Here is a 12,984-nt window from a genome sequence, read left to right on the forward strand (position 1 = left end):
CAGATGTTTGTTATGGTTTACTTTTTGCTGTTAACCAGATGCAAGATTGCTTGTTTTCTTATGGGATTGTTTTGAAGAGTGTCCCTTTTTAAAATGTTGTTAATGGGGAAGGAAATCTATCAACCTGATATAATAGGTATCTTAACCATTAGATAAGAGGAGGAAGAATATTGTATTTTATTTGAAAATACAATACAGTCAAGGCACAAGAATTTGGACAGGGAACAAAAGTAACAAACATAAAATACACTGTAAATAAAAGACAAGGACCAGTAGCAGTGGGTGGAATTTGACTCCTATTGAAGTTGGTGGGAGCTTTGCCATCGACTTCAGTGGGACAGGATTTCACCCAAGGATGTGGCCCCTGCCCCAGGGTCCGCCCTTCTAGGTTATCTAGGTGGGTCATTGCTTCCCACTGCTCTCAAAGCCCTGGGCTCCTGCTGAAATGTGGAGGTGCCCAGAGCCTTGGGGTGAAGCCATTTCCTACCTACGGTCTGAGCGGCCGGGGCTGGCGGGTCAGTGTTTCTCATCGGAGAAACCGTAGGTAAAGCAGGGGTGACAACTAGATGTGTGCAGAACAAAGCTATTCTACGTTCATTCAGATCAAGTTTCCTCAACTTGAAGGTGGTTATGTACCACCTGGTAACATTTCCGGGATAATTTATATTGTTTTGTGTGATTAGGACTGCCATTATGCCACAGGAGTACTGACTGTACATTCAAAAAAAGACTCATCGTTTCAAGTATGATTGGGAGTGGGAGTGAGAGGAACCAGCCCAGAACAAATTTCCTCACTTCAAAGGCAAGAATGGCTGTTTCAGAAAGGAAGATCACAGCTGGATCCAACTTCTAAGGAGGGAAAAATCATAATCTCTGCCAAAATCACCCTTTGATACAATTGCAAAGATATCAAATGATATCAGAGGAAAGGTTTTGGGCAGAGGTGTAATGGCCTCTGCACTACATCCTACCAAGATTGTTCTCCTGAAAAAAATCCCACTTGTCTTTATTGAAGGTCTCTTTGCCAAGCTACAGTGAATATAATTGAAAGTGAAAGGTTGGTTTGGTATCTGCTGTTTCAAAAGCAACAAAAACGTGAGAGATGCTTAGGATGGTGATCAGTCTTCTGTGAGATGAAGGACAGCGCTGTGTGCGAGGGATGCAGAAGACGGCTGCGGTGCACGTACTGTGCCCTGCACCCAGCTCCCCATCTGTTATCTGCAAGCCATAAGAGGTATTTTATTCACAAGAGAGACACTCAGACATTGTGATGCTTTTGGGGCAGGACAAAGTTGATATGTTGATCTTGCGATCAGCCAGAAGAGCACTGGCTGCTGGCATTAAGCCAACTGCAGGATCTTGGCCTTAATTTCTAAGTCTGTCATAATTAAATAACCCTTCTTCTAAACAAATTATCCACGAAAAGCAGTTCTGCTTTATTCTTGATAGCCATAGTACAGCTGTGAACACCTGTAGGTATGCCTGAGGGAGCTTCAACCTGAAATAATTTTGAAATGTTTGTTGTGGCATACTCTTGAGTTATATATAAGCTTCAAATAATTCACTAGATTTATTTATTTTTAATTAATTAATAAATCTTACATTCCCCTGCTGCCAAAAACCTTGCCAAGCTGATACCCTGATCCTCCATCCATGCAGCAAGGGGCTGTTTCTCTCCTAGGGATGTTGTGCCTCCCCAGCCCTGTTATTGCCCAAGAAGTGATTTGTTGTGATGTGTGGGGCAAGGGAGGGCATCGGTTACCAAATCTGCCTTCATTGTCAATGCAGAGATAAAACTCCCCTTGGTTTGGGGACACTGAATCATGTTCATTTTGCAAGACACCAGGTTTAGTTAAATTTAAGTTAAATGGCTAGGTAGGAAATAAAAGCTCTACCGTTATTGTTAGGCAGTACATTTTTGAAGCAGAGGCCTTGAGCCAAATCCTGGAAGAGATTTAGGATCCACAGCTCCTTGTGTGTCAGTGGTGGTAGAAAGAGGAGGGAGAATGGCTGTCATCTGTGGGGAACCAGGGTCTACCTTCACCTGGAGGCACTTAGACAAAGACAATATCAGGCTGCACAGCCTGACCTCTGCCTTTTGCTTTTGTTCACCACAGAGCACATCCTCCTTGGAGCTTTGTGCAGTGTATGGGGATAGTAGGTTACTTACACACTGCAAACAAGCGTATCATTAGTGGCACCTAGCTTTTAGGGTTAGCCCTGCTCCCATTGTAGAAACTCACGTGTTGATGAGTGAGTACCATCACAAACCTTTTCCTTCTGCACATTACATGGTCCAACCCTGCAAGATACCCTCCTCCCTCACCTTGATTTTCCATGTAAGAAATGTTCAGCACCTTCTAGCATGAAACCCAGCACACTCAACAAGGTTGATGTTAACTCAGAGGAGCAAACCCTGAGGAACACAAAACAATGCCTAAGTCACTGGGATTTGGGGAGGCCTGGAGCTGTAGCCTCACCCAGGGTGAAACGTCTCAGGAAGATCTCCAAGCTTCTCTGGTATTCCCCTATGGTTGGTCCATCTCAGCCTCAGGGGTTCATCTGGGCCTGCCCAGGGGCTCTGCATCTCTGCAGACCTCCCTAGCTCATCGCTCAGCTTCTCGTTGAGCTGGGCTGTCTTTCCACCTCCTTTCCATTTTCTGTCTATATTAATAGCCTCAGCTGGGACTCTCCCATATTCTTCTGTGTTGTGTCTAGCTCCTCTGTTCAGGCCACTGAATGTCTAAACCTTGCCAAAAATATTGACTTAGCAAGAAGTAAACTGTTTTTCACTGGTCCTTTGGCATTTCTTGATGTTTCTGTGCTGCAGAATAAACCCGTGTTTATCTTGAAATCCGGTTTGGTTCTGAGTCAAACTGGTCTTGACTTTAAGACTAACTTTGGAAAATAAATCCATTAACGCGTCTCCTGTGGGTACCTTGCTCATAGTTGGCTGCAGTTTATGGCAGGGGTTTCTTTGTTTTGTTTTGAAGGGCTTTTTTTGTATCTTCTGTAGCATTTTTTTTTGTGGTGCATAGTACTGAGATCCTCCCCATTTCCTGGAGCTGCAGACTGAGTTCCAACCAGCACCACCACCACCGCTGGGCAGGGTGGATGAGTTAGCCCCGTGGCAGTGGTCTTTGTAGGATGCAGGCATCAGCAGGATCTCTGCATCACTCTGGTGGTGTTAAGCAAAGCCTAGGACTTGTGTTGTCCTAGAAAGCAACGAAATTCATAGGGGATGCTCCAGTGCAGTGCTCTTGATGTCATCTTACCCTAGTTCAAAGTTCGAGACTGCCCTGTCCCTGCTTTTGGGGAGGTGGGCAGGTATCTAGCTGAAAACAATCAATCCTGGCTGACATGGATTTGGGAAAGGTTCAAGTGGGAAGGAGACTGTGTGAGCAAACTGACATATGAACGCACTTAGGAAAACAAGTCCGTCTTCCTTCTGAAGGAAGAAAATAGTTTTCTCTGTGTGTGTTGGGACTTCCCACGGTTCACCAAGTGAGAGTTTTGTTAGATTGGGCTGAGGCTTGCCTTTCTCCATTAGTCTGCATCCGTGTCCCTCGGGGGCGTGTTTGAGAGCTGTTGGTGGATGAGACAATTCCTGACATGGTGGGACTTGTAAATCCTCAGCCTGGTTCCTGCAGTTGTAATTACTTTCTCATAGTAGGGGAGTTAGCGTAAGGCCAAGAGAAAGGGATTTAAGCCAGGGTTTATGACTGGTGTCTTGGAAAAATGAAGAGGATTTTTGATTTTGTAGTTGATGCTGTGGTGACAAAATTGAAGCATTGGATTTAATAGCTGACTCAATTAAGTTTCTTAGCATGTATCTTCCCACCTTTTACACTGGGTTTTAGCCGGAGCTGATGAAGTACCAATCTCACTTGACTATACTGTAAATTGCATTTAGCAAAATTTTTGCCTACACATTATTCTCAATATACTGTTGATGTTAGTGTGCAATGCATACTGCTGTTCCATTACTGGTATACAAGGTACTGTTCATTGGAAAGTTAATGCCTCAGTCCAGCATTGCATCTAAATAAAAGAACCTTTCTCCTTTTCCATAATTAATGAAGAAGCATTTGAAAGCCCTGCTGCTGAAGCTGGGCTTAACGGTGCAGCATGGATATCAGGCTGGGGCTTCTTGGAGCTACAGGATGCAGCCTGAGGTGGAAGATGCCCTTCATCCTCGTAGGCTGTATCCAGACAGCCTGTAGATTTGCAGAGGAAAAGAGTTGCTGCTGAGAACCTGGTGTCTGCATGACACATCTTACAGGGAAGGTTATCCTGGAGTAGCTGTTCCTGCAGGCTGAGCACCCATCAGTTGTTGGGGTGCATTACGTATGCCCCTGCAGCCTCCTCGGGTTTAGGTTCATCTTGGTAGTATTGAGTTTGTGCACTCCACAAGCTCTCTGCAGTCTGAACCAAAGCGTGTTAAATGGGGACAACTTGGATATTCACTTTCAAAGTACTCTTATGCTCAGAGCAGAAATGCTAATGGGCATTAAATAGATGAATGCAGGTCTTACAGTAGTGATTTTGGTGCCTGGAGCCAAATCTGTAGAAGCATGGTAGGTTGTTGTCAGTGCCTGCAATGTTGCCCTGACTTAGGTTGCCTATGGTCTTTGGTTGGAGTGTGGCTCCGTGGGGACATTCAGAGCTTCTTGGTGCTTGTGACAAGTGTTGGACTTCCTGCACTGGAGGCCTGTGCCTTGTTACAGCTCCCCCAACACTGCTTTATTTCAGTACGTGTTTTTTCTGTGTATATGAATTAGGAGTAATCGAACAGGTCCTACGGAAACATCCTAGCTGTGGAGAGGATCATGTTATCCAATTGCCAAATTCTGAATGATGGTGCTGGGATGAAGGGGGGGATGGCAGAGTGTGGGCTGAGGAAAATGGCTGCAGCCAGCGGGAGCAACGTTTGGAAGAGGAGGATCAGGGGTGGGTACTCAGAAAGAGTAAGACAAAACTTCCATACCCAACCTGTGTCCAAAGACATAAATCTTGCAGGGGAGCTGCACCTGAGCTGCTCACATGTTGAGGCTGCTGCACACTACTGTTTGGCCATGCCAGCAGGTCCATACACAGGAATGGTGCGATTGCTGAAATGGGACCACGGCTGGAAACCCTGCCCCATGATTTCATTAAACACCCTCGTCCTGCAGTTCAGGGAGCCCCACTATGCCCTCACTTCAGTTTTTGCAAATGCAAAATAGCTTGAGCCTTTGCTTCAGCTTAACCAAGTTTAATAAAACTTGATTCTGCATGTCCTTTTTCCTAAATTATATCTCTTTCAGCCTGCACGGTTGTAGGCAGCAGCAGCCTGTGCTGCTGCCTGTGGCTGGAGCTGGAGCTTAGAGAGGAGAAATGCCCCAGCGGGTCTGTTTGACTGCAAATGGTGTCGCTGGCTGCGGCACATGGCCGTGTTGTGCTCTAGGGAGAGGAGCACGTGTGGTGCCTTATTCTGAGATGTAATGCTCACTTTGTAGTTCACCCTGAGACTTAAAAATACATATATATATATAAAAGTATGTCTCTCTATATATGTCAGTCTTATTTTTAATTACCAGCCCAGGAAAACCGCTCTGAAAGCTGAAAGACAGGCTTTCAATTTTTGGCTTGACCACTTGTCTGTGGACTGGGTGGTTGTGGAGTGGGGTAGGAGCTGGGGTGGTGTGCCACGTCTCTCCCGGGATCCTGTTGGCTCTGCAGTGTGACTGGGAGAGGGAAGTAGAAAATGCTTTGGTTTTGTCTGTTTTAATTCCCTGTGCTAAGCCTAGGTAAAACACCGAAGGAGACATTTTGCCATATAAAAAGGTGGAAAGTGGGAAGATTAATTTGTCGAAATGTAACAGGGTTGTAGCAGCGTACCTGTGCACTGATGCTGTTTCGAGGGGGTATCCTGGTCCAGGTAATGATGGCAGCATCTTTCTTGCAGGCCCAAACACAAAGATGGAGTGTCAGAAAATTATGAATTTTGGAAACCAGCTTCTTCGCCGGAAAAATGTGGACTGCACTCGAGAAGACAGTCGGCTCTCGCGATGCCTCAACACGTTTGACTTAGTGGCTCTGGGTGTAGGCAGCACTTTGGGTGCAGGTGTCTATGTACTGGCTGGAGCCGTGGCACGGGAAAACGCGGGACCTGCCATTGTTATCTCCTTCTTGATTGCTGCCTTGGCTTCAGTGCTGGCCGGACTCTGCTACGGAGAATTCGGTGCTCGAGTTCCTAAGACGGGATCAGCTTATCTCTACAGCTACGTGACTGTGGGCGAGCTGTGGGCCTTCATCACAGGATGGAATTTAATCCTCTCCTATGTTATCGGTAAGTATGGTGGGTGTGCTGCGAGACCCTAGCTTTAGTCCAGGATGGCAGCCTAATTTGTAAGATGCTGCACTCTTGCACTCACCGAGGATTTCAAGACTCATCTGAGGGGTGCGTTGTCGGTGGCTCCTGTCAGCCAGCAAGGTGAGTGGTGTGCTGTGGGCTGAGGGTTTGTCCTGAAGCTGAATTATTGCTGGTGCGACCTTCTCTGAATCTCCACATCATCCCTTTGGCATCCCCTGGCTGCTGCACGCAAAAGCGTGTCCCCTCTGCCGAGAAAGAAGCCGCGGACGGAAGGATGCTTTTACACAGCCGCATCTGTACTCCCGGCTGATCAAGGATTAATTCCTGGTCCCTTTGGGACCTGTTCACAGTATCTGGAGATCAGAGTTTTGTCTTGTGAATGGATGCAGGATTAAGCCTAGGGTGATCTGCAGGTTCACAGTCTCTGAAACATCCAAACTAAATCCCTTCTAAGCCCTTGACTCCCACTTGGAGAGGCCCTGGATCAAGCTCAGAGCGTGCAGTGTACAACTCAGCTGATACATTAAAACTAAGCCACACTTTGCTAATTAAGGATTCATGTCTTTTCATGCACATTCTGGGCATGCTGCTTGTCATCATGCCTGTAATTAAGGCTGCAACCAACGTGCCAGTTGAGAGCGAAGACTTAATAGTTAAAACGAAAACCGATGTTATGCTAAATTATTAAAGGTTGTCTTTTTTTTAAATGCATTTTATGGGATGTGTAAGTGTTACCTTGGAGATTAGTTCCTATGGTGCTGGGGAGGGTAAGATCATATCATGAACGATATAGTGACGTAGCAGCTGCTTGTCTGAGATTGTGCTGGCTCTGCTTTGTGTGCTACCTGAAACCTCTCCCTCCTCTTTCTCCTCCCCCCCCTCCTTTTTTTTTTAATAAGAAATGAGAGGATGAAAAGCCAGAGCCAATTAAACTCATCTCCTTAGGAAATCTGAGTCCTGAGGTTCTTTTATGAATCAGGTTCACTGCAAGGAGGGGATAAAAATAGTTTTTAAAAAAAGTAAGCATATAATTTCCTCCAGACTTCTAAAATGGATTCTGCTTAGGCTGCATGTAGAAGAATTGAACAAACTTCCTGGTGATTTATCTTCTGTTCCAGGAAGGTAATGATAAATAGTCTCTTCCACGCTCCTCATCTAGTTAGTGATGTGGCCCTTCCCACCATGATACTGGACCACCAAAATGACTGACATAGCTGTGGATGCTGTCCCAAAACCTGATTCTGCAAATGTATGATGAAAAGATTTACATACTGAATGTTACACTCCCAGGATCTGGGGTGAGGCTGGTATTTCTGAGGGTTTTTTTTTTTGTCCTCATAATGGCTTTTTGAACCACTGCCTCAGTTTTTACTTCAGTGTTGGCTGCTCAGTGTATTATCACAAGGCAGAAAATTCAGTAAAAAATAAGCAGATATTATCCATGAATGCATTCAAACACCGTTTTGTTACTTTTAATTCAGTCCTGTGACAAAAATGCATATTTGCAACTGGCTTACTCATAATTTGGGAGGAAGGGTGGCTAAGCTGGAAAAACTGCTGGGGGATGATGTGAGCTGTAGCAAGTCTCTCTTCATTATCTTACCCAGCCTTTCTCCCCATGCTGATTGCCCCTCTTGTCAGCAAGGACAACTCCCAGCAGCTTCAGGGGTGTGGAGGAGAAAGATACATTGGCACACGCTGCAGTTCAGAGCTGGGGGGTTGAGAGGGGCAGAAAGCCAATTTTTTTCTCAGTTGTGCGGCAGAAGATGCAAAGCAGTGCCACTGAAACCAGGCGGGGTGGTGGGAGCTTGCATCTGTAAGGGGATGGGCCCACTTGGTGTTTTCACACTGAGATTCTCAGACATCTGTTCAGAAAGTCCTGTGGGGGTGGAAAAAGAAGTCCTGGGTTCCCGGGATGGGTGGCCAATAGCTCATAATTAATTGAAGTGACTTGGCTTGGGGGAAGACTGGTGTGGGGTCTTGGAGGTGGATGACAAGCAAAAATGTGTGTGCATCTGATCAGTCGTGATCTAGACAGTAGAAAGAAGGTGTCCAGGACCAGGATCTGGTGTGAACTTTCTTCTGGGATGATTTGGGCTTGGGGAACTGTGCAGATTGTGGGAAGTATTTTGGGAACTGGAAGCTGGTAGGAGCTGGTAATTACGATGATTAACAGCATCCCTGGCGAGTAGCTGCTGCTGGGGTTTCCTGGGACACGTGGTGACCTCTTTAGCCTGTACCTGTTCCTGCAGTGAGCCCTGCACCTGAGCTCAGTGGCTCTCCTGGGAGAGGAGAGGTCGTGCTGACCCAGAAATCATAAGTTCTCCTGGATACAAGCTGAATGTCTTTGCACTGTGCACTCTAGCAACAGTAGGATATTATCCAGGTGTTTGCCCTGTTGGAAGAATGTCAGATTTCCCCCCACTCCCTCAAGGCTGTTGGTTACAGAGAGTTCGGGATAAACAGCTGATAGTTACATGGAACAAGCATCCAAGCAACTGGCATCTAATGTAATGCATGCAGGAGCTGGTTGTTCTTGTCCTAGAACATGAAATATTAGAGCCAGGAGAAAAAAAATAGCACTGAAGAAAGTCTCTTCCCTCAAATCATGCCAAAGTTAGGCTGAAAAATTGTAATGTGGTATACAATAACGTTTGGAGTTTTTCAAGATTAAATTGATGGCACTGATGTCCCACCTTCTCAAACGCACTCACACTGTGCACTTCGCTGTCTCAGTGAACAGAAGAGTCTCCAAACAGGTCTGTTCTGCAACTACAACTTGCAAAGCTGGATTGGGGCGTCGAGAGTTCCCAGCTTTGCCGCAGGTGCTGCCTGCCGCTGCTGCAGCGGGTTTAGCTGCGGGTGAGCAGGGACGTTGTTTGACACGATTGCAGGTGCCGGAGCTGGGACCTGAACACCTGCCCGCAGGTGAGTGTGTCAGGACAAACTGTTCTAGGGTTCCTGATGGTGTCCTCTGGGGAACTGCTCTGCAAAAACCGAAACCAAACCAACCTCTTTTTTCACCTAGGTAATTATGTACAGTAGTAATTATATCATGCAATTAGATGTTGTTATATATAGTGTACAGTATTAAGACATTGGGAGTGTAACAATAGCCACTTTAACACAGGAGAGAGAGGAGTTGGCTGTTACCCAAACCTACTTCTTTTGCACAATGCTGTCACTGTCTGGTGGTAGCTCTTCGTTGTTACTATTTCACTTCTCTGAAATGACTCTTCTGGCCCAGTGTCCTGGACTTGGTCATCCCGAGACGTCAGGTTCAATCCTCACCCCAGCAAGCCATTTGTGCTTTGGTGCTCTCGGGAACCGTAGCAAACAGCGGCCCCATAGCGGGAAGCCTCAGCACTTGCTGCAGGCAGGAGTCATGCTGCTTGCTGGGATCATCACCAGTGTCCTGCAAAAGGCTCTTACGCTCAGATAACGTGTAAATTATATCCGAGTCTTTGTCCCACTTGGATGCTCCAGCACAGGAGGTCAGAGCAGACCTGCATGTAGCTGGAGTGCAGAGCTTGCAGAGCTGGATGACCGTTGCGGTCCAGGCTCTGGTGCTCCAGCTCCACGCTGCCGGAGGCCAGCTGGCTTCTGTAAGGTCCCTCTGTGTGGGCTGCAGTCACCCAGCCACGGCTGCCGGGGGCTTCTGCCAGTGTGACGCTCAGACCTCTCTAGCAGCAGAAGTTACCAGCTTTGGGGGAAGTTCAGGCTGCTGGAGGTGTAAGGAAAAGGTCGGTCTAGGCAGTATCTAAGGCAAAGTTGAGGTTTACTAAGAAACCAAACCACTATAAGGATTTTTTTTATCTTGTCAGCTGAGCATGACCCTGAGACCCGCCACCTGTGTGTGTTAGCAGCAGAGCAGGTGCCAGGCATGGTACAAGCTGCAGGCTGGATCTGCAGAGGAAAGGCTGCTCCCAGCACCCAGGAAGCACATGCAAGGTTGCTTTGAGGCCCTCCATGGCCAAAAGCCGTGCAAGGTGCCCACTGTTTGGAATGTGTGCCAGCCACGAAGGGTGATCTGCGTCCTTTCTGTCCTCTGGCAGGAACCTCGAGCGTGGCCAGAGCCTGGAGCGCGACATTTGATGAAATCATAGGCCAGCACATTGAAAAATTTTGTAAAAAATACATGACGATGGATGTTCCCGGAGTGCTAGCAAAATACCCAGACATCTTCGCCGTGGTGATAATCATCATCCTAACAGGTAAAACCTTGGAGGGGTTTGTGAGTCTTGGACCTCCTTCTTCTGTAATGTCATTGTTTGCTTTTGGACTAGGCACAAAGTCCTCATTTATTTTGGACAACATATTAAAGACTCTTTCTTTGCTACAAGTGTTGAATTGACCTATATAGCTGCTGTGGAGTTAGCACAGGACATAGCCTGTTTACAAGGTTTTTAATTAGAGGGGAGAAGTCTTGATATTTTTTGAGCCGCTTTTAAAACCTTCAATCAAATTTTATATAAGGAAGGAAAAAAAAGATGACTTGTTATCCTCAATCAGGTATGGAAGTTTAATCCTTCCCTCCACAAACCCTGTTACACAAGAATTTCATTCTGTTCCTCTATCACACTTATTCCTCCTTTGATAATCTGCCAAATTATGGTGCTTTGAGCCAAGGGAATGAGAAGGAAAATATGGGACTCAGTAACAACCTCATGTACTACTGTTTGGGGTTTTTTTTTAAATGTATATGGACTTCGGTTTGCAGCAGTGAATGCAAGACTCCAGAGAAATAAATCATAGAATCACAGAGTGGTTTGGGTTGGAAGGGACCTCAAAGACCATCTAGTTCCAACCCCCCTGCCATGGGCAGGGACACCCTCCACTAGACCACGTTGCCCAAAGGCTCATCCAACCTGGCCTTGAACACTTCCAGGGAGGGGGGCATCCACGACTTCTCTGGGCAACCTGTTCCAGTGCCTCATCACCCTCACAGTGAAGAATTTCTTTGTTATATCTGATCTAAATCTACCCTCTTCTAGTTTAAACCTATTACCCCTTGATAAAGAGTCCCTCTCCAGCTTTGCTGTAGGCCCCCTTTAGCTACTGGAAGGCTGATAAATGTGTGATAAACAGTCAGGTCCTCTTTTTTTCCTAAAAATATGCCAAGACTTTGATCAGAATATGGAAAAGTTTTGAAAATTTGTAAAATTTAAATCCATCTGAACTTTCATCTCTGCTCCAACTGGATCTTGCAAAGCATTGCCAAATTTAGGCAAATTTTAAAAATTAATGCTTCTTATGTACCCCTCCATGGTTTCCAGAGTGCAGAAGCTGCAGTGTCACCCCAGCAAGGTTATCCCGACATTTCCCACTGATCAGGATGGCCGTCTCACAGTATGAGCTGTGCTCATGGGGACAGGCTTCATAAGCAAGGGATGCTTTGGCATCTGGGTTTCCATTTGGATCTAGAACTATAGAACTATATTGAGGACTGCTGAAGTCAATAGCAGCCCTCTGTTTTCAGGATGACATCTGAATGGGAGAAGATTTTCCTCTTTGTTCATCTATACGTAATAGGAATTGCTCTAGTTTTAAATCAGAATCTGGTCTTTCACGTCAGATACAATTTACATAATTTAGGACTCCTCACTTCAGCACTACCGAGGTGTGAAACTATACAGATTACCAATGGCTTTATTCCCCTGCATGGAGCAAATTCCCTGGATTTTAATAAAAAATACAAACTGTTCTTTTCTACAAAAAGCTGCTGAATGAGCAGTTTTAGTCCCAAATGTGAGCACTACAACTTTATTTCTGCTTGCACCATCTTGAGCTTCAGATTTCTACAAGGCACCTTACAAGTTTTCCTGGGCAGGTATGTAGTTTTATCAAACACTTCCCTGTTGTGTCAGCTTATTTCCTATTTTAAAAGAAGGAAAGGTGAGTGCACAGGTTGCTCCTCTCTCCTTGAAGTGTCTTGGAGTAGCAGTGAGGACACCCCGTCGTGCTTCTCCCTCAGACCAGTGTGAAATGTTTTATCTTCTCCCTCAGCCGCCTTTTTAGATTTGAGTTAAAGGTTAAAATCAGGCACCTGAAGAGCAAATGCAAGTTACCAGAGCTTGTTGTTCTGAGAAGCCCAGCTATGCCTCAGCAAGATGCTGTTTGCCAAAGCCTGTAAACGTGCTCTTCTTCAGATGGATGCTCTTAAGACCACAGGCTGAAATCCCACTCTGGCTGAACTCACTGCCAAATCTCCCGCTGATTTAAATGGGAGCAGTATTCCCAAGATGCCACCTTCTTGTGCGTCTTCAGCACTAGAAGTAGCTGTCATCCTGGATTCAGTCCCTGCTCATATTTTCCCCTGCTTCTAAGGTTAGTTGAATGTTGTTCATAACTTCCGTAGGTGGCCAAGACCTCTAAGACAACCATCTGGTGTGCTTTCACCAGGTCTCTGAGTGGAGTTTGTGGCTGTGACTAGGTGGCATAGCGTAGCGCCATGAGGTGACTAGAGCTGGCATTGAAAGTTCTGGAGGCAGCTTAGCTGTGTTAGCAACGCACTTTACCCCGGGGCACATGCCAAAAGGGCATGCTGGGTGGGAAGGTGTGTCACATCCCCCACTAGTAATGTCTGGGCTGGAGTCCCTGTCCTTCTTCTGAGTGAGTTAATCCTGACC

At 46.1% G+C, this 12,984-nt stretch overlaps 1 protein-coding gene across 3 annotated transcripts in view; it reads left to right on the forward strand.

Annotated features, from left to right (window-relative positions):
• The window catches only part of SLC7A1 (solute carrier family 7 member 1), a 48,621-nt gene that overhangs the window by 16,309 nt on the left and 19,328 nt on the right, over nt 1–12,984 (forward strand). For all 3 annotated transcript variants that reach the window (XM_054812957.1, XM_054812947.1, XM_054812966.1), the window contains exons 2-3: nt 5,948–6,331; nt 10,411–10,569. In XM_054812957.1, coding sequence (XP_054668932.1) covers nt 5,962–6,331; nt 10,411–10,569 — 529 coding nt within the window. In that variant the 5' untranslated portion in view covers nt 5,948–5,961. The remainder of the gene's footprint in view (nt 1–5,947; nt 6,332–10,410; nt 10,570–12,984) is intronic.

The sequence above is a fragment of the Grus americana genome, chromosome 1, assembly GCF_028858705.1.
Source record: "Grus americana isolate bGruAme1 chromosome 1, bGruAme1.mat, whole genome shotgun sequence".
NCBI classification, from domain to species: domain Eukaryota; kingdom Metazoa; phylum Chordata; class Aves; order Gruiformes; family Gruidae; genus Grus; species Grus americana.